At 44.8% G+C, this 24,779-nt stretch overlaps 1 protein-coding gene and 2 long non-coding RNA genes across 13 annotated transcripts in view; 2 read left to right on the top strand and 1 right to left on the bottom strand.

The window, feature by feature from the left end:
- AMOTL1 (angiomotin like 1) overlaps positions 1-24,779 on the bottom strand; it is a 170,569-nt gene that overhangs the window by 55,079 nt on the left and 90,711 nt on the right. For 9 of the 11 annotated variants that reach the window (XM_072795043.1, XM_072795048.1, XM_072795044.1 and 6 more), the window contains 2 exons: positions 12,337-12,489; positions 6,836-7,766 (listed from right to left, as the gene is read on the bottom strand). In XM_072795043.1, coding sequence (XP_072651144.1) covers positions 6,836-7,766; positions 12,337-12,489 — 1,084 coding nt within the window. The remainder of the gene's footprint in view (positions 1-6,835; positions 7,767-12,336; positions 12,490-24,779) is intronic. The other 2 variants (XM_072795052.1, XM_072795053.1) reach the window with 1 other exon arrangement.
- Positions 3,870-5,950, top strand: LOC140615184 (uncharacterized). The gene is made up of 3 exons (XR_012015926.1): positions 3,870-4,393; positions 4,651-4,778; positions 5,365-5,950. It is a non-coding gene; the product is annotated as an uncharacterized lncRNA (long non-coding RNA).
- On the top strand, positions 5,978-6,614 carry LOC140615186 (uncharacterized). The gene is made up of 2 exons (XR_012015928.1): positions 5,978-6,203; positions 6,424-6,614. It is a non-coding gene; the product is annotated as an uncharacterized lncRNA (long non-coding RNA).

Here is a 24,779-nt window from a genome sequence, read left to right as displayed (position 1 = left end):
AGTCCCAAAGAGTAGCCACATTTGCTGAACACCTGAAATGTGGCTAGTCCAAACTAAAATGTGCAGGAAGTGCAGAATATACATCAAAATCTGAATACTTGGTGCAAAAAATGTAAAATACCTCATTAATAGTTTTTTTTAAGATTTTATTTATTTATTCATGAGAATACACAGAGAGGAGAGAGGGGGGGGGGGGGCAGAGACACAGGCAGAGGGACCAGCAGGCTCCATGCAGGGAGCCTGACGTGGGACTCGATCCCAAGTCTCCAGGATCACGCCCTGGGCTGAAGGTGGCGTTAAACCGTTGAGCCACCGGGGCTGCCCTCATTAATAGTTTTTATGTTGATTACCTGTTGAAATAATGGTATTAGCTAACTAAAACATGTTTTTAGAAACATATTTTTATATTACATTTTAGAGGGTTAAGTAACTATGTTTTAAAATTAATTTCACTTGTTTTCTTTTCAAAGACTTTAAAAATGTGGCTGCTAGAACCTTTTTAAGTACATATGTGGCTCATAACTATACTTCTGTTGGACAGCACTGCTGTAGATCATACTACACGTACACCAAAAAGCCTCACTTGGGAGATAATTCCAGAATTCTGTAACCATCAGAGCAATTCATACAAACAGACCAGTGATCTGTTCCCTCTCTGGTATCCCTATATCCTCAAGCGTCAAGGGTGATCAGCAAGTATGTTCAACATATGAAACTATCTGTTCATCTACAATTAGGCCATCATGCTAACATTCGATATATTTGGCTTGTGTGATTAACAATTAAAAAAATTTTAAATGTGGCAGGAAAATAAACATCAATGGGTAAATAGAGGATGTGATCAAGGACTTCAAAAGAGAAAATGCACCAGCTAAATACATTTTCCAAAGCAAACTTATTAACAGAGATATAAAATCAAAACAACTTCTTTCAGTTTATTGACATTAGCAATTCGGTTCAGTAAGTTTTCACTGAGTCCCAAGAAAGGACTTTTAAAAAACCGTATCTCTCTCTATATAAGGACTTCACCTAGTACGCATGAAACACAATGCACAGAAAAGTGACTAGAAGAAAATACAACAAAAAGTCAGAGTGGCTAATGCTAGGTGATGGGATTGTGGATTTTTCTTCCTTGTCCTGTTTTTCTTTATATGATTTCCACAATGAACACATCTGGCTACTTTTTTAAAAAATCCATTATCTAAGATTACTTAGATACATGTACATTGTGGAAAATTAGAAACTAAAGACAAGCCAAAAAAAAAAAAATCTGCATTACTATTTTGATAATCAGAGGAAGTAAACAAAATGAGATAAAAGAATTTAAGAACAAGATGAAATAATAAAGGGCTTCTCAGCCCATGGTGAAGAGGTTCAAGGGTTAAGACCTGTCCTTCAGCAAAAATACCTCCTATTTCCACAGTTTTCCCACTTAGAGTATTCTCTTCTGATCTTCTGACCCTCCAAGAAACGCAAAGAACAGAGTACCTAACCCAGGTTATCTCTAGATAATGGGACTGCTAATAATTTCTACTTTCCTTCCTTTTTTTTTTTTTTTTTTTTTTTTTGCGGGAAGAAAAATCAGTATTAGGAACAATCAGCTGTAACAAGTTGCAGATAAGGAAAGGACTCAGAGAACTTACACAATTTACTACAAAATGGAAGAGTCAGAACTCATAACCCCTCAAATCTTCTCCCAAACCCATATCCCCACCCAGACCGCAGTGGTTGTGTAGACACCAGTAATACTCATAAATGTCCAAATGAAGACTCAAATCTTGTGTAAACTAAGATCAGATTTATTTCTATGCAGGATGAATAGAGAGACAAGCCTCTTGTTTGAAGAAGTCACTCATTTAATTCATTATAGCTGCAATTGTGTTAGGTTTCCTGAGACAGTAACCTGAATTTGATCCTGGCTTCTAAAATTCCCATACTGCAGAGCTGTTTCTCAGAATAAGCAGCATTTTACTTGGCTCACCCAGCCATGATCCAGCTTAAAAACTGTAGAAACTCCTGAGTTCTAATGCCGGTATTCCAAACACATGTTTAGCTGGTGTAATTTAAATAGAGCTCCATAGCCTCGTTTTTGTTAAGGGCAACACACAGTTTTTAATCCAACAACCTTGGGTTTGGCTTACCTTTTGTCCTACACAGCAATTCATTTTCATAACTGTATAAATCACCACTTTGGAAACACGCTTACTCTGACAATTCTTCCTGTTCCAGGCATTTCCAATTTGAAGATGGGCCCATTAGGCATTCTTTCTTGTAATATGATGCATTCCAAACCTGAAGCCCACCAAGTAAGCCCTGCTCTCCAAGACACATCTTTGGGCTCATTCATGTTTTAAACTGCACTCTGGTTGCACAGTTGGATCGATATGAGTTTCTTGAAGAGAGTTGTTGTCTCTCTTTAATTTGTCACATGCACTCCTTGGCTGAATCCCCTTTCGTTCCCTTCCTCTTCGCTGTACCCTCATTTGGCATGTTCCCAGATAATGTCATCTATCCTAAAGAAAACCAACCCTGGAGATTTCTCTGGGGAAAAACACACAGTGCATTTTTAAAGAAAAATATGATCAGGACACCTGGGTGGCTCAGTGGTTGAGCATCTGCCTTTAGCTCAGGTGGTGATCCTGGGGTTCCGGGATTGAGTCCCACATTGAGCTCTTCACAGGGAGCCTGCCTCTCTCTCTCCCTACATCTCTGCCTCTCTCTCTCCCTACATCTCTGCCTCTCTCTGTGTTTCTCATGAATAAATAAATAAATAAATAAATAAATAATCTTAGAAAAGAAAGAGAAAACAAAAAAAGAAAGAAAAGAAAAGAAAGAAAAGAAAAAGAAAAAGAAAAAGAAAAAGAAAAAGAAAAAGAAAAAGAAAAAGAAAAGAAAAGAAAAAGAAAAAGAAAAGAGAAAAGAAAAGATGAGTGATTTAGGACATTAGTTACGCCACACATTTCCCCCTGCCCTGCTGGGAAGGAGGGTGGTGGAGATGCATGGCCCAAGGGGAGAAATGAACAAGTTTCTCCATGCAAGGCAGTCTACACCACCTCCTGCTTGACATCACCTTGTAAGATGTTTTTATCAGTCCCATATAGAGGGCTGGGTCAAACACCATCCTTCCATGCCTTTATAAAGTATCTGTTTACACATTAAAAATCAAATTAATACATTCATAGAGGAATAAAATATTAATAAACAGTTACCCCTCTTGTCTCTGCTCCTGGAAAATTCATAAATCTAACTCCCTATGCTTACGTCTAAAGCCTGAGAGCTTACCACAAACATCATGGATCCCCATATCATATAGGAAGGACAGTGACAGTACAACAACCACAATTCTCACCTTGCCCTCCTTTCTATCCATTACCACTTTCGGGTTGAGGATAAAAGAAGCTGGAGCAGGAACAAAACCAGGGCCTTCATCCAGGGGTGGCTCATGTTCCCTGGAGGTTCCCACTGGCCACATTGGCAGGGCCTTGGTCTCCCCATCTCCACCAGCCTCCCCATCTCCCCCATGACAAGGGCCAAGGTGGTGCAAGTCAACAAGGCTTTGTCTGATAGCCTCTCCGTGGGGTTTCTCACCTAAGGAGACTAAAGTGCTTTGCAATAAACTACCACACATCTCCATCCTTAGCAGGTCAGGGCGGGTGAATTAATAAGCTATAGTGAGTCAGTAAGGAAGGCAAGAACTCCAAGTTCTTCCCCTTTATACCATAAGCTCTATGCTCTGTCTTATCTTTTGGACCTTCCCATCTGTGTGCAAAAAGCAACGAAATCTGAACAATGTTAAAGGTTGGAGAAACCACTGAATATTCACCACATACTGAGCCCACTTTTGCATCACAAGGCCAGGAGATGACTCCGTGATGATCTCACTCAGGTGAGATCTCACTCAGCAGCCATTCCTTGGAGGCCAAGAGTCTATGATGTATTGATCCAACAGTCTGCAGCTTCCAACACCATCGCCATGAATGACAAACAGATAACACTTTAGGCAGAGGGAAATGTATCCATGAAATTAAAAGGAGCCCTGCTCATCTCCTGGGTCAAAGAAAACTTGAACATGACACATTGCTGAATTCCAGATCCAACCCTTGGAGTCCAGACCACACTGGACATGTCTGAAGCAGGACTGGTGTGGATACAACTTTGTTGACTCTGTCAGCCCGAGCTGTGCCGCTGGAGCCACACTGGCTAGCCACGGCCAGGCTCACAAAGGGCCCTTGTAGCTCTGGGCCCAAGCCTCAAAGGCCCGTCTGTTACGTCTTCTGGACCATTTTGATGTGCCATGTCAATCCAGCTGCCAAGCCTGGCAATCGGCTCCAATCCCTCATACATTTCTTCTTCTTTTTGACGTCATAACTGAGACAAAGGACACTTTCCACAGGTAACTGGGTGGGTCTCCTCCTGATGCTTCCCTCCCCGCCCTACCCTGTCTCCCACCTCGTATCACACCTATAGCCAGATGATAAAAAGCAAAAGGATCCACTTAATGCATCGCTATAAAGCCAAAGAGAAAAAGTAGACTTCCTTTGGGGATGTCCCCCCCTTCTCTCAAGCTCTAGAGGCTGAGTCAAATGTTCAGGAAAAGATGTGAAATACCACAAACCCTACTCTGATAAGATTCTGTGATAAACATCATAGGTGACTGTAAACAAGTGTCTTGAGTGAATGTGGCACCAATACCAGAGATGGAAAGACATTCTTGTCCCTCTTCAAACCTGATCATTTTGAAGTTTAAATGTCTCTTGTGACTTAATGAACTAGAAAAGGTAAGAAGCAAGAGCCCCGTGGACCCCTATAGTGGGTTAGACTATGCCACCTTTAGAAGAATGAGTTTTGCAGCCTGTCAGAGGTCTAAAAGGTGCTCTACTGCTTCCAAGCTGGCATTCCCTGCCCCATATGCAGGGAAATGTGTCAGCAGCTGGGAAGTAAAGGGCAGGTCAGCCAGCGCACACACACACACACACACACACACACACACACTCTCTCTCTCTCTCTCTCCCTCTCTGCCAAGGCCCAATCACTCCCTTTTCAAAAAATGTACAGCCAAGGTACAGCGCACAGTGGCTGGGGTCACACCGGGAAAACTCATCTCATCTGATTTAGAAACAGACAAATAAGGTCCTTTGTGAGAATGAAGACATAGCCAATAATAGGCCATAGTTACCTGCCTTCTCATGCTCCACACTCTCACCAAGAAGCTCGGCAACATCTCAATGCTGGTAGCTCCCAAAATGTACCTTCAGACCCAATTTCTCTCTTGAGAGCCTGATTTCCAACTGCCGTATTATTCTTCAACTTCTGTGTTTAATCAGTCACTAAATCCCGTCAATTCTCCTTCTCTGCCTCTCACAGCATATGATGACACTCCCCTAGACCTCCAGCCTCCAGCATACGGCATCCTCACCAATTCTTAGCTGGACTACTGAAACTGTCCCTGAAGGTCTTCATGGCCTCCAGTCCTGTTTCCTCCGATTCATCCTTCACTGCCACCAAAGTCAGCCTAATAAACATCAACAGAGACTCTCCTTGAAAACACTGGCTTTCACAATTGCCTATGGCTAAGTTCCAAACTCCACAGTAGGACTCTCAAAGACCCTCACCGGCTGGTCTCAGCTCCCCGTTCTAGCCCATCTCTGCCACTGCTGGCTGCACCCTAACCTGCCAGTGGTACCATGGCACATCCCAGACCAAACCAGCAGCATCCCCTCTGCACAGCACATCCTGCTACCCCATCTCTTCGCACACCTTCCCCACTGCTCTTCCTGGTCCTTTGAGACCCAACTTGGATGTCACTTCCTCTGTGGGGTTGTCCCCAGTGCCTCCAGTTGTGAGTCATACTATCTCTCGGGTTCTGAGGACTCTGAGTCCTGTCCTCAAAGAGCCCACTACATAGCAGTGATGGGCTTGGGTGCTGGTTCTCCCAGGACAGTGCCGTAAGGTCCTTGAGGGCAGAAGCCTTCTTTTTTTTTCCCTAAGATTTTATTTATTTATTTATTCATGAGAGACACAGAGAGAGGCAGAGACACAGGCAGAGGGAGAAGCAGGCTCCATGCAGGGAGCCCAGTGTGGGACTTGATCCCAGGATCCCAGGATCACGACCTGAGCCAAAGGCAGATGCTCAACGGCTGAGCCACCCAGGTGCCCTTACTGATCTCTGAACCTGGTACAAGACTGCACAGAGTGGACACGCAGTAAGTGTTGCTAAACCCACCCATCGTCGGAAGAGGGATTAGGATTAAGGCAACAGAGGGGAGAGATTTTGAGGGTCAGGACACTCGAGCCTTAGCTCTAGCAGCCTCCAAGTTATGGACTGTGGAAATGTAGAGTCTCTCCGCGCTTTAGTGTCTCAACTGTTCAGTACAGAGGTGAGACTATATGATTTCTATGGCCCCTTTAACCTCTCTCTTCTAGCATGCAGACTACATTTTCCTTTCAAATCTACAATGAAGAAAGGCTCCATAAAACCCCACGGTAATAATATGCTCCAGGAGTTTGGACGCTCTCCACAGAGCCAGCCAGGAAAATTGCTGCTTTGCCTGGCCACTAGGCAGGGCTCCCAAGGACTGCCAACATCCGAGGCTCCTCCCCTCAACTCAGAAATCCCCAACTGCCTTCTCTTACATTTGGAGAAAATCCTCAATTGATCTCTGTTCTCTTTTACTCTATGTATCTGGGCCACGAAGTAGCTTATTAAATATCACATGTAAAAAAAAAAAAAACACCCTATGGCAAAAACCTTATGTGCCTTGAAAACAAGTGCTAAGAACATGACCACTGAATTTCGCAAAGCCAGGTTAAAACCGTGGGCTTGACAGATAATCACCTGGTTACTCCATACTCGGGGGGTGGTTGGTACCGCAGGACGGCCACTTCGGTCCTCGCGGGCTGAGGAGCAGGGTAAGGCTTGACCATCTCGTGGAGCATCCCAGGGTGCTGGTCACTGTAGAAGAGTCCGTGCTCCTGGGTCTTGCTGACGGGGGACATGATCTGCTTGGTCTTGTAGGGGTACTCAGGTGGAGGACCCCGGGGGTCCAGCACTTTGCCTGCAGGCTGGGCTGGGGAGGGGCCCCCGCCTGCCTTGAACCCCTTCCCATTCCCTGAGCCAGGGAGGTGTTGCTTGGCACCATTCCTCTCCAGGGACAGCTGCATGATCCTCTCACTGAGGGAGCGGACATGGCCCTGCTTGAGTTCTTTCAGCGCCTCGTCCTTGTGTGCCTGTCCACTGTTGGCACGGTTCACCGTGGGCCTCCCCTCGGTCCGGGCCTTCTGACTGCTGCCCCCGGCCATGTAGTAACCGTGGCCAACGGCCCCAGGCTGTTGCTGTTGCTGCTGCTGCTGCTGCTGTCCCCGGAAGAACTGGGACTGTGCCTTGGCCTCCTCATAAGTGGGCAGCTCCTCACTGTTCTGCTGAGGCTGCGCAGACCGCCCCTGCTTCTCCATCACCGTATTGTCCACCTGGTGCTCCTGACCCTGCGGCTCCTGGCGTGCCGACTGGTAGACCATTGGTGGGTCTTCTTGAGCGAGGTTCTCCGTGGAAGAAAAGCTGTTTGCGGGGTGGGCGGGTCCGGCGCTCCCTGTGGCCTGGTGCTGAATGGCCAGCAGGTTCATGTTCTCGGTTGGGGTGCCATACCGCAGTTGTTCCTGGATCAGCCGCTGTAACACTGTCCCAGCTGCTGCATCCTCGGAACCTCTCATTTCCACCTCTGAGGTCCTCAGGAGGCTTGGGGGCTGGAAGTGACACACGGGGTCCTCGACTAGGAGGCAAACAGAGGGAAGAGGTTATCAGGTTGCGCCACAGGGCTGCAGGTCTGGACCTACACCAACAGTAATTAGCAGGGTAGCTACAGGGTAGCTGTAATAAGCAGTGTAGCTTATTCTTTTTATATTTTTTAAAGATTATTTATTTAGCAAAAGAGAGAAAGAGGGCACAAGCGAGGGGAGGAGCTGAGGGAGATGGAGAAGCATTCTCCAAACTGAGCAGGTAGCCTGATGTGGGGCTCTATCCCAGAACCCTGGTATTATGACCTGAGCCGAAGGCAGACGCTTAGCCAGCAGAGCCACCGGGGCGGCCACTATGGGAGCCTTTAAAGACAACATCTTAAATACACCACACCACCTCCGTTTACTCTGTAGGTTCTCAGGGAAGTGTTTCTCCCGTTCACAGCATCTCTACTGCTCTCTATTCCCTCGCCTCCTGCTTCCTCCTGGACCTTGCTGTGTCTTTGACTCCCTTCCCTTCTTTAAACTCCCCACCAGCTCCTTCCCTTCTTCATATAAACATGCCAAGTCTTCCTCATCTTTAAAAAAAAAAAAAAAAAAAGAGGAAGCAGAAAAACAAGATCAAACAAAAAGGAATCCCCTTTCCGTGAACCTACCCATGTACCTCTAACTGTCCCTGTGTGTCTGTTCTCCCCCTCTCTTCTGACTGTCCTCAGCAAGCAGTCTATACTCCGTCTCCATTTTCCAAATGCCCCATTCACCACCCTCCCTACAGCTCTGATTAGCAACCAAGCCCAATAAGAAGTTTCCATCTCCCGTATGACGCAAGTCACCTCTGAAGCATCTGGCATGTTGATCACCTACTTCCTGAAATGCTCTCCTGATTTAGCATCCAAGTCTCCCACCCCCACACTCCACCCTGTTTGGGCTCCTACCTCCCTCTGCACTTCTTTTCTTTCTCTCTTTTCTCCATCTGCCCCTTAAGTTCTGGTGTTTCCCCTAGCTCTGCCCTGAAAGCTCTCTCACCCTCAATCAATGGAACCTCCTGGGGCATCACACCAGCCACCGGTCTTCAATCACTGACTCGTGACCCACATCTACAACCACCAGCAGATGGCCTGCTGGTTCACCACACTCACGATGTCTTCCTCACCCCCAACACTTATCCACCCACCAAACCCCATATCCCTTCCTCATCTACTCCTCGCCAAGCCAGAAACCTGGCAGTTTTCCAAAGTTCCTTCTGTTCCCTTACTCCCAACATCCCGTTTCAGCCCGCCAACGCTACTCCTAAACGCCTCTCCCAACCCTCTTCATTCCCATCCCAATATCCAAGTTTACTATTGATAACCACAACAGAACGACAAGCACCATTTTAAAAATGCACATGACATATCAGGTATTGTGTTAATTCTCTCCTTACGTGATTTCATTTATTCCACGTATAATCGTATGAGGCACAATCATATGAGACAAATGTCAATGTCCTCTATCTCACAGAAGAGGAGAAAGGTTCAGAGAAGGTAAATGACAGGGGTCGCAGAGGTAGGAAGAGCAGAAAAGCCAGTGCCAGGGTCTGACTCATTCTACAACACAATCTATGTTCATTCCACAACACTGCAAAGCTCTTGGTGTCTCATACCCAGACAATTCCAGCAGCCTCCTTATCTATTTTCTATTTTGCTAGTCTCGTTCCCACCTCCAAACCCACCCCTTAGACCTCAATCTATCTTCCACATTACCTTGAAAGATTATTCAAATAGGAAAACCTAATCGCATCGCTCCTCTGCACAAAATTCCTCCATATTAATTACAAGATGAAACGGGCATTCTACCCTAAGATGTAGCAGATACTGCGTTGCCTGGTCCAGCAACATTTCGGGCCATCACCACCACCTCCTTTCCCTGGCAACCCCTCAGCGCTTAAATCCAGCAATACCTAAGACCATAGAGCTCCCAGACATGCCAGTTCTCTCACCTCTAGGCCTTTGCTCACATTCCTCCCTTTGCTGAGAAAGATGCCTCTCAGCTCATCTTTCTGGGAAATTCCTAGACTGCTTTCAGTGAAAGCTCCACAGCTACCTCTGAGTATAGCCTGTCCCGCTGCAGCCCAGCAGGCCGGAGCCCTCCTTCTCCTAAGTCTCCACTCCATTTGTACATATCATATTAGAGCAATTATGGCAGCAGATGGCAACAATTTATTTACACAAGACTATTTCTAAAAGGCAAGGATCACTTCAACTCATCTGGGCCTTCCTAGCACACAAGCCAGTGTCTGTAGGTAATGGGGGATCCAACAGTTAACCAGTCAAAGAATTCCTACAAGAGTGCCATGAAATAAAAGACTTATCCATCTCAAAACAATGCTGGAAGTAGTGTATCGAGAAAATTAGCATGAGGACAGTAGAAATTCCAGCACTTACTACTGGCACGACCTCGAGCAAATCACCTATCTTTCTGAGCTCGATCTCTTCATGGATAAATTGAGGAAACTGAACTGGGTCATAGCCAAGCAGCCCAGTTCTACAATTCCAAGCAACAATGGCTCTGTGTTTCTATACATACCTAGAACACACCATCTCCCCACTCAAACCACCTTTCTATCCCAAGGCTGCCTTTTTGTTTTGTTTGTTTTGTATTTTCTGTACATGGCATCCTTATCATATGAGCCATCTAGATAGAAATTTCAGACAGACTTTTGATCCTTTGTCTCCTTTTCTCCCCACATTTGATCAACTGCCAAGCTGGTTTTTCTCAGTCCACAGTGAAATGAGAAAAAAAACAAAGTAACAGATATGCCTACAAGATATATACATATATGTATATTGTACATACACACAGACACTTGTCATTAGGTTTATGCCTATCTTTTTTTGGCAAAGGCTATGAAGGGTTACATCCCTCTTACTCTTTTTGGTATTAAAATATGAGAAGGGGCACCTGGGTGGCTCAGTGGTTGGGCATGTGTCTTTGACTCAGGGCATGATCCTGGGGTCCTGGGATCAAGTCCCACATCTGGCTCCTGCAGGGAGCCTATTTCTCCCTCTGTCTGTGTTTCTGCCTCTCCTTCTGTGTCTCTCATGATTAAATAAATAAAATCTTTTAAAAAATAAAAATAAATAAAATAAAATATGAGTAGAAGTGACACTAAATGATATTTTTAGTGTCTTGGCAATAGCACTGCAACCCTAACTTCCATGCCCTCAGCCACTTCCCAGGTCCCAGCTCTCCCTCCCACTTGCCTAGAGGACCTGAATAGCCTCATAACACCTCCTGCCTCTGGTCTCCAGTCCACATGGCATTTATGATCTGTCCTCCTCTTCTAGAATTCAAGAACTGGATGGCAGAGTTGTATCTGCTATATTCACTTGCTGTATCTCCAGTGTCTAGAACACTACCCTGATACACAGAAGGCATTCAGAAAATAATTGTCCAGCCAAGTCAAGAACTTTTTAGACTGGCTCCCAAAGCTCAACTCTGATCATACCACTGCCTCTTTCCCCTGACCCCAAATCATACCTCTGAGACCTCGGACAAGTTGTCTGGTTTCTCTGAACATCTCTCTCTGTAAAATGGGCAGATGTCATATCTATAACATGAGACTGCATGTGCAGTAAATTGGAACTTATTCCCTACCTTCAAGAATGTATACTGTAATGAAGATATAAACCCAAAGCTGAACGATAAAAAATTTCAAACCCTAAAAACAGGTTATTGGAAGTCCATGTAAGATGAATTGCCAAAAAGCTGTAATGAGCAAAGAGGAACCCAAGGAAAGAGAGATAGATGTGGGCTCAAGTGGGCCACCCTCTTACTGTGCAAATCCTTCCTGCCACCCCATTACATCCAGGCATTCTGACAGGTGCTGGGGGTAGAAGGTAAAAAGAACAAAGTCCCTACCCTCAGGATAATTGCTCTGCAAGGCTTGGGACACAAGCACATTCAAAAATAAAGATTAAAAACATTGTGAAAAACCTGAATAAAAATTCAAATAAAAATATATTTCCAAAAGAGAATGATGGGGGGGGAGGGGGCAAAAAAATACAAGCAATAGAGTCTCATCAAGCATGAAAACTACTGATTTCTCTTTTCATCAGCACATTTGCCAAGAACCAGGAGATCCTTCCCTACAGGGGTTTTAAAGATTCCCTCCCAGTTTTACCAATTTCAAAAGCCCTCAAAAATAGGCAGGAAGTTTTCACAAAGGAGGCAGCTCCCTCCCTACTATAGTTTTGAATTTCTTCCGAACTTCTCAATTATTTGCAAAAAGAGATAAAAGTGAAAGCGGAGAAGGAAAAAAAGATTCTGGGAAAGAATACAAAAAAGTATTGAGGAATTAGAGAAAAATTAGGGAATAAGTGGCATAACTCTCAAGTTCCTACATAAGAACTCTGTCTATTGAGAGAGTCACGTATCATTGTAAAATAGTCTATTGACACCATAGCACAAACATTAAAAATAAGGCACCTACCAATAAAGAGACAATTGATAATACAACTGGCTGATTTTTAAAACAAGGATAGAGAAAAAACTGCAAAAAGGCTAAAAATCAGAAACATATGATCATCTTGTTTTTCCAACCCAAATGCCAGTAAAAGGACTTACCAACTTTTTCCCTGATGCTACTACCAGTTGCCTCCACCGTCAAAGCAGATGCTTCACGTCTCCCAGAATAGAGCTGAAAGTCTGGGAAAATGTAGTTGGGGTCTTCTAGAATTGGGGTGGGACTACCAGGGCTGTAACACACAGGAGGAGGACCTGGGGAAGAAGCAAAGTGCATGTCAGTGCCAATAAAGTCCTCCTTTTCCTCCTTCCTGTGTGACTCATAAAAGCCCACGAGGCATTCTCCCACATTCAACTCAGAGCTGTCTTTTTGATTCATAAAATTCCAAAGTTACCATTCAAAATTATCACAAGTCCAGCCACCCCCCAAAATGACCCGAGAGGTCAAAATAACAACCTTTAAGACACACTGAGTGAAGTCATGACGCTTTCACACAACCCAGTACCAAGGGTGCCAGCAGCAACACCAACAAAAATCAAGCCCTTGACCGAACACAACGTGTCCTCAAAATTCGGGATGGTCAAGGGGCAGAACAGAAAGGACGGGGGTGGGGAGGCCAGAGAAGGAAGGTAAAATGGGAAGAGCAGTTGTGTCACCACATACATAAGACACAGAGAGGGGCTGGCCCTTTTGCCAGACCATGTGTGAGCAAGAGCCTTTCCTAGCCCAGGACAGAGCACTAAGCCCCACTCAAGGATTCTCGAGTCCCATGTGGCTGCGTGAGCAAGGGTCATGGATTCTGGCTCTCTGCCGAGCACTGGCCTCTCAGCTCCAGTTTATCTGCTTCACACACAAACTGGAGTGTGCTTCCTGTTCTAATTAAACGTGACACAGTATTCAACCCTGCAGGCACTGAACACGAGTTACCACTACCATAACACTGATATGGACATACAACATCGTGGGAACGCTCCGCTGCACCTACCCAGGCTCTCTGGCCTCTGTGCACAGACTTCTTTGCTTAGGCACCACATGTAAGGGTTTTGCTTGTTTGTTTGTTTTTGCAAAAGGAGCTTAGTTTACTCTAGAGGAAGAATCATGCTTTTTTTTTTTAATTAAAATCCTTGACCAAATGATAATTCCATTAGAATAAAAAATGTTTCTCAGCTATAACTTCAAACTAATTTGAAAGTAACTTGAAATCTCCTCCTAGGTTTTATACACACATACACACACACGCACACACACACACACACTCATTTCTCACAAGGCCAAAGCTAGCAGTGAGTAGCTATTCTTAGGCCATAGATGGGGTTTACTCATCATCCTCCTCAGTTTCTTTACTTCAAAACACGAAGTAGTATTTGCATGTTTGCTCACATCTATCACAGACTAAAATTAGGAATCGTGGATGGCCTGGATCCTAAGGCAAATCCTGACGTGGCTTCTACTTCAGCAAGTGGAAATGTTGGTGGGAAATCAGAGAAGGGGGAGGTGCAATGCTGGCCACACCTTACAGTGATCAGGTTTCCTCCAGACTTCCACAATTGGAATCTCCAGAGGCAGGGCTCAGGCACTCCCCACAAAGCTGGAGGGAGAACAATGCGCTGCAACTGGCAAAACTCTGCAAACACAAAGACCTTTCTGCACCCTTAGCCCCACCCCCACCAAATCAGCGTGAGGGAGGAGCTGAGGACCCACACACTTCAGTGAAAGTGTGGTGTTTTCTCATAGTGGATCTGGCCGAGGAACGGCATGTCCAAGCATACGACAACTTTGGGCAACACCATCCTGTCACGCGACTCAGAAATGTGAGAGCGGAGAGCAATCTGCTAACGAAACTGAGGCCTAATTAAGGGTACATACGTACATGTGCACATGCATTTAAGGAGTGTGCAGGGTCTATGTGTGTAGATACATGCATTCAATATAGAACCTAGTTCGGAACTTCTGCACGAAGCCATTCTCATCATCACGGTGAGACAGGGACCATGGGAACAGGCCCCAAGGGAAAACGTCACGTACCGGGCGCTTTCGGCCGGGAGCTCCCGTTACACCGCTGGACTCAGCGCAACCAAGACGCCCCAGCCAACACCCAGGACCGGCTCCAGAAAGCACCAATGGGCGAGTCGAAGCCCGAATCCCGGCCTCAACCAATCAGGGTGAGGCCCTCCAACCAATCACGGTGGAACCCTTTTCCCCACCCCGCCCCCAATTAGCATACTAAGCCGCGTGGGAAGCTGAGCGGGAACCGCGCGGCAGCAGGGCCTCCCTGCGGTTGCGTCCCCGTCCCGGTCCCGTCCCGTCCCGGTCCCGTCCAGTCCAGTCCGGCTGCTCTCCCGGCTGCTCTCCGGGGCGGAGTCTCCCTGCAGCCAGAGCGGCGGCCCCTCGCCTGTGCCCTTCACCTCGGGGTCCAGCCTCCTGTCTATCCCTGCTCCTGGTTGCAGCCCAAGAACCAGGAGCAACGACACTGGCACAAATGGACTTTCCACACCTTATCCGATGGCCCGCCATAGGCGAGCAGGGGCCAGGGGTCCAGGGCGCCAGGCCACCGAGCAGTGCCTGGAATCGCCGCCGGCCCCCGTCAGCACAGAGGGCACCAGGGATGCGCCGCCTCCCACCGTTTTGTCCAAAGGCCTCAATATCATGAAAGAGCGAAAGCACTTCTCACACACCGCAGACTACGGGACGGGATGTCCAACTGCCTATCAACAATCACTTAAGATTTCTTTTTTTGTACACCCGGTGTCTCACGCGTTCCCACTGCTGCCCCCGCTCCTTGGAGTGGCAGAAAGAAGAGCCCAGCAGACGACCAAATGGACCTGGCAGATAGGCAGGCCTGGGATCATGGTTCCACTAGGCCCAGAGAACCACGTGAACTCTCCCAACCCTGACACACCCTGCAGGAATCACTGTCTGTAGTTTTCTCACCTGAAAGGCAGGTAAAATGACAAGAATATTGTGCCACTAGGTCTGCTGCGTGAGATTCCTGGACTACATGGCAAAAATATAAGAGGCCTCACCCTTAATCCCACAGGTACATAATCCTCCCCTTCCTACTCACGTTCAGAATCTTCTCTAGTAACTCCTGTAGCACAAATGGAGTCTCTTTTCTTGTGCAATCGCAGATTTCGCGATCTACCCCACAGGGTCAAGGCTATCTAACAGGAGAAACTGGAAGTAAACATGTGGCATACGATAACAGATGAGGGGGAATGCTGTGGGCTTTGTTAGCATTCTCCATATCCATACCCAAGAGCAACGCTGGAGAGAGAAGCAGCCACCTTTCTGGACACTCCTAGATAACACTCCCACCAAGCCAGCCCCCAGCCCCTTCACCCAGGGGCTCAGGAACTGCACCAGTTTTAGGGCAGTACACAGCCAATCAAGGATTCTGTGGACTCAACATAGTTGTCTCAGGGGTGTAAAGACTATTTCCACATAAGGTCCTCCTGACTTACTTACAATCACCTGCTTCTTTCAAACCAGTCCTTGTCCCAGAATTACCACTGACACAGCTTTCCTCTACATGGGGAAAGTGGAAAAGCAATGGAGAACAAGCTAAGGCCAGTGTAAAGGAGTCAGCTCTGTGTAGCGTCTTTCTTTGGGGAGGGGCACGCATGTGCCGTCCCTATGGATCAACATTTTCGCCCAATACTAACGATGATCCATCTCACCAAGAATGGTCCCTTCTTCTTTACCAAATCTGCATGGCATGTGTCAACAAGAAGAATCCTTTGCTGCTTTCTATGAGCATGACTGCTTTTGGCTTATTTCTAAAGTACTGAAAGCTTCCCTCCCACTATGGTTTTATGCTGTGACTTTCTTTGTAACTGTCCAGAGGCCTTTAAGTAATGTGACTCTGAACAAGACTTTTTTTTTTTCTTACTCAATATGGCCATAACAAGGACCTCAATGTGAAAGGAAAAATGAATTAAGGTAAAATGAAGTGAGTTTTCTGGGGTAGCCGAGAAGCACAAGAGCCTAGTGACCTCATCTGCTTCACTTCCACCATAACTAGTTACTTCCCTAAGATCAGATCTTGAGTCTGTAAAGAGGCGAAGAGAACAGGCTCAGAAATGTCCTCAACGTTTAGACACTGGAGGACCTTCAATCTATCACCCCACTATCATCCAACACTCACAGAGTTGGGGAATCTCCTATCCTTAAATCCCACGACTAGCAATACCACTTGCTTACACAAAACCGTTTTAGCTAAAGCTTCATGTCCAAATTTTGTTTGGTTTTCAAGGCTGCCTGCTACCAGGCCCCCCACTCTGCTGTCAACAGCTTTGGCGGTCCACTTGGCATCCCAGAGTCCTGTGAACATGTCACCTCATTTTCCAAGTTCCAGCTGGGAATGCCATCCCCCAGCTTCACACTCCTCTCCCCAAGTCCTTTATAGTTCACCCCAACAAAACTCACTCTACCTCCCTTCAAACACCACACACACACACACACACACAATGGCCTTCCTTACCTCAACTATGGCAGCAATTATAATGAGAAGCACACAACTTAGCATGTAAACCTCAAACCACCTGGTATTTTACAGCAGTCATTTAATATAGACTGGTGCTGCTGTCCTAGGGAAGCTGGAAGGCAGGTGCCAGACCCATACCTGCTACTTTCTGCAGGGAGGATGTAAAAGATATGCTCTCCTATTACTTGCTGACTGATGCAGAACATGGCATCATCCTCTAGGATGGTCTCACTACCAGGTAAGAGTTTAAAGAAAAAGGTCAAAGATCAGGGCACCTGAATGGCTCAGTGGTTGAGCATCTACCTTTGGCTCAGGGCATGATCCCAGGATCCTGGGATCGAGTCCCACAGGGGGCTCCCTACAGGGAATCTGCTTCTCCCTCTGCCTATGTCTCTGCCTCTCTGTGTGTCTCTCATGAATGAAGAAATAAAATCTTTAAAAAGAAAGAAAAAGGGATCCCTGGGTGGCGCAGCGGTTTGGCGCCTGCCTTTGGCCCAGGGCGCGATCCTGGAGACCCGGGATCGAATCCCACATCAGGCTCCCGGTGCATGGAGCCTGCTTCTCCCTCTGCCTATGTCTCTGCCTCTCTCTCTCTCTCTCTGTGACTATCATAAAAAAAATAAAAATAAAAATAAAGAAAGGAAAGGTCAAAGATTCCTCCAAAGCCAGTCTCTAGAGTTCCCAATGATTCCTTGCACTTTTCTGTTCCCTGAAAGAGCAGCCCCCCTCCCCCGATCCCCTCTGCCGGCCTGCCAGTGGTGCTTTTTGAGAGGCAGGCCAGAGGCCCATTCCTCAAACCCTCCACTGACTGCAAGACAATTCCCAGGCGTTACTCGGCCAAAGCCCAAAACTCTCTGCCAGCCCCAGGTACCCCAAAACCTCTTAGTTCATTTAAGAACAACTTCACCATCTAGATTAGAATAAACTCCTATAACTTTGTAACAGATTTTAAACACAGCAACAAACAATTCTGTGGCTTCTACCATCCCTTTCAAAGAGCTAAGGAATTTGCTGAGTGTGCCAATGGTCTCAAAGTTAAATGTAAGCAACCAAGCCTGACTCTGGCAGAACTGGAGATTTTTCCGGGGGGACTGGACTACTCCACACAGGGAGACAGATGCCCTAGGAACAATGTTTAGAAGTGGCCTCAAGGATCCATGACTGGTGCCTGAAAAATAAAGGCAAGTCTGTTCACAGGTCCTCACCTGGGTTGGCCATCCATGCTACAGGAGCCTGAGGCCTGAGCGAAACACAGGTCATGGCACCCTGCTCTAGAACACTTGCATGCAGCACACAGGTTTTTAAACAGGAATCTCCGAGCACTGGACTAGCTCTTTCTCCAAGGAACCATTATTTGCAACCTAAGATGAAGATGAAGAAGGGTGGGAGGGAGGAAGTTTTCTAAGATTCCCAACTTCTGTACGATATAGTCTTTCCCGGCATCCAAATGTGAATTCTAATCCCTGGACCAATCTATCTGTTGTAGAAAACAGGTAAAATAATGAATGTGCTAATAGCTATTTAATTTAGACTTTCTCAAAATGGAATTTGTGATTTAAAGTGATGCAACATTTAACTTTATAATTAGCTTATTTAGAAATATCTGAGATATTATCAATGTGAACCAAAATGCAAAATGTATGCTTAACCTTTAAAGTAACAATTGAGTTCAACAGGCCACTGTGCCAGGAGCTATAAACACCAAGAAATGAGTAAGAACACCCTTGGTCTCAGGATATTATGATCTAGCTCTGGAGACAAATGTGCACACAACTACCTGAATTTCACTGCAGAGTAAGTGCTCTATTAAAGGGACACAAGACTTCGGAGGCCCAGAAGTAATTCATCACTACCTGTTGATTAGGGAGGTGATACTGAGCTGAAATGACAAGGAGAGACAGGTGAGCAGTATAGGGAGAAATTAGGAGGATATTAATCCGCAGTGGAGTAAGGAGAGGGTGCTAAGGAGACAGATCGATACACTGTTAAAGGGCAAGCACAGGGACTGAGTCATGAAAACCTTTCATCTTTTTAAGGAATGGAGAGTTCAGTGTCACTCAGGTAGAGGTAGGGAGGATGACTCAGAATCCATGATTTAAGAGAGATTTTGAAAAGCTTCCTAAATTTTAGCATATTATTTTCATAACACTACAGAAATGCAAAATAATTTTGAAATTAGGTGACTCAACTGCCAACTGCTTCCCACCATATTCCTGAGAGTCAGTCACCTCTAATTAAATACTTTCAGTGTTAGGCAACCCTGAATTCACTGTGTACACCTTGGAGGTAGGTTTTCTCTCCCATTATAGAAGCTGGAAGGCTCTCTCTCTCTCTGTTCTAGGAGCTAGGACAGCCTAGGCTCACTCAACGGGATATTCCATCCAAAGACTTTGAATCTTGAGGAAATGACACAAAGACAAAGCATGTTGATAAATTACCTGTGGTAACATTATCACCAGGATTCCAGGGGCAGCAGTAGAGTGGTGGCTATGGTGGCCCACCCTCACAAGACAAACACCATATCCCTGGCTGGGCTCCTGGTGAATTTTCACCAAGGTTCCTGCCCATTTTCTGGGCCTTCCTGTCAATTTGTGAGCTACCTAGTATACTTCCAATAAACTCCTCTTTTGCTTAAGTTAGCCAAAGTCACTTTGTGCTCACAATCAAGAACTTCTGAGAGAGACTCACATTTAAAAAAAGTAATTGTTTTGGGATGCCTGGGTGGCTCAGTGTTTGAGCGTCTGCCTTCAGCTCTGCAATCCGGGGGTCCTGGGATCAAGTCCCGCATGGGGCTCTCCGTGGAGAACCTACTTCTCCCTCTGCCTGAGTTTCTGCCTCTCTTCTCTCTCTGTGACTCTCATGAATAAACAAATAAAATATTTTAGAAAAAAAAATTACTTGTTCTGACCCCGCTCATAAAAGCTGAGCATTGTCTGTATCCTATGTACTACATGACTTAGCACAATCTGCCTTGAATTACAGTAACTCACCTCTATTGCCCCAAGTACCCTTTGTACAAACCCTAAAGAAAAACTTGAGTTCCCCCAAAGGTTCCTTCATCTGGAGGGCCTTTCTCTCTGAGTGAGTCAGAAAACACCTGGACACATACTAGAGGCCCAGATGTATATGCTGACTATCCAGTAGTCATCTGAAGCTCTACTCAGGTGCCACTTCCTCTGGGAGGTCATCTGCCCCACCCCACAAATGTTTGTAGGCTCCCATCATGGCCCATACATATTTTTTTATTTTTGTCTTTATAAAGATTTTATTTATTTATTCATGAGAGACACAGAAAGAGAGAGAGAGAAAGAGAAAGAGAGAAAGAGAGAGGCAGAGACAGCAGGCTCCAGGCAGGGAGCCTGACATGGGACTTGATCCTAGGTCTCCAGGATCATGCCCTGGGCTGAAGGCAGCACTAAACCGCTGAGCCACCTGGGCTGCCCCACAGTCCATACATATTTATGCCACTATTAAACTACCTACATATTTAGTTTATATTTTTTCTCCCCCTGTTAACTCATAAGTTGACTAACAGGGACTGTGTCTTATATCTCCTTTGTATCGCCAGTTTGTAACAAATAAAATCATAGTAAATGCTCAACACACATTTATTGCATCAATGAATCATCTACATATGTTCATGGTACCTGGTTGTTTCTAGCAGGTAATGGGCACTCAATAAATATATATTAACAGAATTAGGATACATTTTTAAATAACCAGTTATAAACGTATTCTTTATTCTACGGAGCTTAGCTCAAAGATGATTTTCTCTCTTTCAAACTAATCGGTAGACCTAAGCTTGGTAAAAGTTCCTGGGGAACAAAAACAAGAGAAAGCCATCTAGTGCTAAAGATGGTTAATTACAAGTATACGATGATCCAGTTTGCGTAGGGGCTCTGTACAGGATTTTGGAAGGAAATCACATCATGGGATTCTGCAGCTCGAACACAAGCTGGCACTTAGAGGAAGGTGTTCTTTCATCCCGCCCAAGCCCTGCCGGTGAGCCCTGTGTCCCGGATCTGTGCCCCAAATGCAGCCCTTGGCTCATGCTTCTTCAGGTCTGGGGGCAGGAACAGAGTCAGGAGACCTCTGAGGGTGCCCAGTCCCTCACCATAAGTAAAAGGAATCAGCCCAGTCCTACCGACCACACAGAGTCACCACAAGTATACAAGAGTATCCCATAATAAAAAGATCTTAAATACAAAGAGAAAATCCTATTTTAATGTTGGATTTTAAAAGATAATCCAAAGGCTACTTAAGTATCTTGACTCAAATTGTACATAATATCAGAATTTAGATTTCATGTTGATATATTTGGCATTTAACCTATCTAAAACTACAAGTAGCTGGACTCGGGACACCTGGGTGGCTCAGCAGTTAAGCAACTGCCTTTGGCCCAGGGTGTGATCCTGGAGTCCTAGGATCGAGTCCCACATTGGGCTCCCTACATGGAGCCTGGTTCTCTCTCTACCTATGTCTCTGTCTCTCTCTGTGTGTCTCTCATGAATAAATAAATAAAATATTTAAAAAAAAAGAACTGTACTTCAAAAAAAAAAGTTTCTAAAAAAAAAAAGTACCTGGACTCCAGAAATTCCTTTCTTCAGATAAGTTTAAAAAAAATACCAGTTTATTAAGGTGTCACTGACATTTAAGAAGATGTACATATATAATGTATACAAAATAGGGATACAAGTTTGGGGACAAGTATACACCATCGTCAAGGCCACAGACATATCCATCACCTAAGTCTTCTCCCAGCTCCTTTATTAATTTTTGTTTGTCTGGTAAGAACATTTCACATATGAACTACCTCTTAGCAAGCATTAAATATAAAATATAGTATTTAGCTATAAATATAAACTACAGTATTGTTAGCTATAGGCACCATGCTCTAGAGTAGATCTCTAGAGTTAGTACTGTGATAGGTTTTAATAAATAGGCCCTGTATTTACTTAAATAGCTGAAATTTAAGTAATTTTTAATCAATCTCGGGACCATAATAAAGGTCTTCTTTTGGGTGGAACACATTATGTTCCCACTGAGAAAAAAAACACAATCACTAGCACGTGAGCTCCATTGCCTAGATGTATTTCTATCACTGCAGGTAGACAGTAAGTACTTAAGATTTTCTGAACAAAGGAAAACAGGATGTAAAGCCTTAAAATAAACCCCAAGACACAAGACGGCAACATGAATGTATAATTGTGCTTCTCAATGGAGCGAAGAGAGAAGAGGCTCAGACATCTGTGGCTGGCCACCAGGTCCCTCCAGCTCTTGGGGTCCTGTTAGCAAGGCCACTGCAGCTGGCAGGCACAGCATGTCTGCTGGGGGGGGCATCTCTCCCGGGGACTGGGACTTCTACTCTAGGTCAACGCTGGCTCACAAATGGACTTCATAGTTTAAAGCAACCAATGTTCCACAAGAAACAAAACATCCCTTCAGCATTAAGAGTATAATCAATAGTAGCAGGAGCTACCACTTAAGGAGGGCCTATTAAGTATAGGGATGGTACAAAAATCATCATGTTTAATTATCATCATGCTATTCCCATTTTGTAGGTAAGGGATACTAGGCTCCCAGTGGTTAAGTAATGCCGAGAGGCACAGAACAGGCCAAACAGCACAGACAAAATCAAAGCTCTTTTTTGCAACACCATTCTGCCTTCCAAAAATCCACAACAAAGCACACTTAATTCTGAGTCCTTTATTCCTGTCTAATTTCTTACATTAAAATTAGTTTTTTTTTTTTTTTTAAGATTTTACTTATTTATTCGTGAGAAACACACAGAGAGAGGCAGAGACATGGGCAGAGGGAGAAGCAGGCTTCCTGTGGGGAGCCTGATGTGGGACTTGATCCTAAGACCCTGGGATCATGACCTGAGCCAAAGGCAGACAGACGCTTAACCACTGAGCCACCCAGGTGCCCCAAAATTAGGGGTTTTAATGATATGCTCTTGCTTGTGGATAATGGGGAAAGGTACTAGGAAAGTTTCTCTCCCTGAATATATGAGGCAGAAAGGGAACCAGAATTATCTTATTTGTGCTATTTTTCTTAAAAGCTTATTGTAATAATGGCACACTCCTTGCCAATTACCAGAACAACAAGGCAATTGATGAAGCCACCCCTCCACATACAGTTTTCACGATGGTGTCTCCACCATCATGCCACATGCCAAACCTATGCTGTGTCTGCATCACCCATGGTACGTGTTAAAAATGTCACTTCCAAGCCCCCATGTCAGACCTGTAAATCAGGATCTCCACAAGTGCAGACCAGAAATGAATTCTTCACAGTCAATTTGAATGCAGAGTCGGTTTGGGAAGCTTATACTTCTCTGCCATACAAGTGCTGATATACGCACTCTGGAAAAGTTGTGATAAACTGAAATTTTGTAAATCGACCCCATTTGAAGCCAAAACATGATGGATCTGATGAACCCAAATGAATAGGACGACTCTTTCTAAAACCAACCAACCAAACTGCACTGACTCTTTTGGTAAAGAATTTTTTGTATAATTTTGTTACTTTTCAATAAATTCAGATTCAAAGTCAATAATTTTAGTGTCCCTGTATTTCATTACTGTTAACCTGAGTGACCAGGTCAAAGGATAGCACTATTTCAGTTACATCTAAAATATTGTTATAAAGATACAATAAAGTGTAACAAAAAATACATCCAATGCAACCATGAGGTCATAAAGCCTGTGAAAATGCCTACCATATTTTATGACAAATGCTTGCTAAACCTGAAACTCAAAAATCACACAGCCAACTATGCCACAGAGTCATGTGAGATAGGCAGCTGCCTAATTTTATACAGAAGGAAGGCACAGAATGTAACATTATGGAGCAGAACATGATACACACATTATCTCAGGTAATTCTCACATCTTTGAGAATTAGGTCTCATTATTTCCTCTTTACCTAAACAAAAACATAAATGACATGCTCTGGGTCACACAGCTCACAGCCCTAGGGCTGAGGCGTAAATTCACCTGTGACTATTCAAAGCACTCCACAGAATTTAAGTGGTATTTTAAAGCACCTAGATATCTGTGATAGTATTTGGTTTCCTTATAATTCATATACATTACAAAAGATCATCGGTCTGTGAACTTTTTGAGCAGCAAAATGCAGAATTACTCATTCATTCATTCATTCATTCATTCATTCCACAAAGGTCCATGACATTTAGCATCTGCCAGGGGTGAGACAGTGCTTGATATGAGGATCCAAACGTGGGGATCCCTGGGTGGCTCAGCAGTTTGGCACCTGCCTTTGGCCCAGGGCGCGATCCTGGAGTCCTGGGATCGAGTCCCGTGTCAGGCTCCCGGCATGGAGACTGCTTCTCCCTCTGCCTGTGTCTCTGCCTCTCTCTTTCTCTCTATGTCTATCATGAATAAATAAATCTTTAAAAAAAAAAAAAAAAAAAAGATCCAAACGTGACAGGCTAGTGAGAGAGGCAGACATAGAAGACAGACAACTGCCCAACAGTGCACAAATGCAAAGACACATAGGCTCAAGGTGGCATGGAGTGGTGAGAAGGGATGACAGTCCATTTCAGGGCAAAGATTCCGGAAACTGTGCTTAGGAGCTACACTTATCTCTTTATTCTCATTGGCCTAGTGATTTGAGATCATGGACACCCCTCTAAATCTGTCAAGAGTTACAGCTTCTCCCTAGGTCTACACAAAAGCACACACACTAATTTCATGCAGTTCACAACTCTATGAAGCCTAAATGAGGATTATCCTCATTTCTCAGATGTGGAGACTATAGCAGTGAGAATAACTTGCCTTAAGTCACACAATTAGCAAACGGCAAAACCAGGATTCAAGCCCAGTTGGTCTGGCTCCAGAGCATACACAGTGTTTATCCCTATACCAACAGTGCTCAAACTTTTTGGTTTTAGGATCTCTTTTACACTCTTAAAAATTACTGAGGACTCAATAAACTTTTTTGTTTATGTGGGCCATATCTATACATATTTGCCATGTTAGAAAATGAAACTAAGAAATATTAAAACATATGTTAATTCATTTAAAAATAATAAAAACC

The sequence above is a fragment of the Canis lupus genome, chromosome 23 (genome assembly GCF_048164855.1).
Source record: "Canis lupus baileyi chromosome 23, mCanLup2.hap1, whole genome shotgun sequence".
NCBI lineage: Eukaryota > Metazoa > Chordata > Mammalia > Carnivora > Canidae > Canis > Canis lupus.
This window is presented reverse-complemented; position numbering and strand designations above follow the sequence as displayed.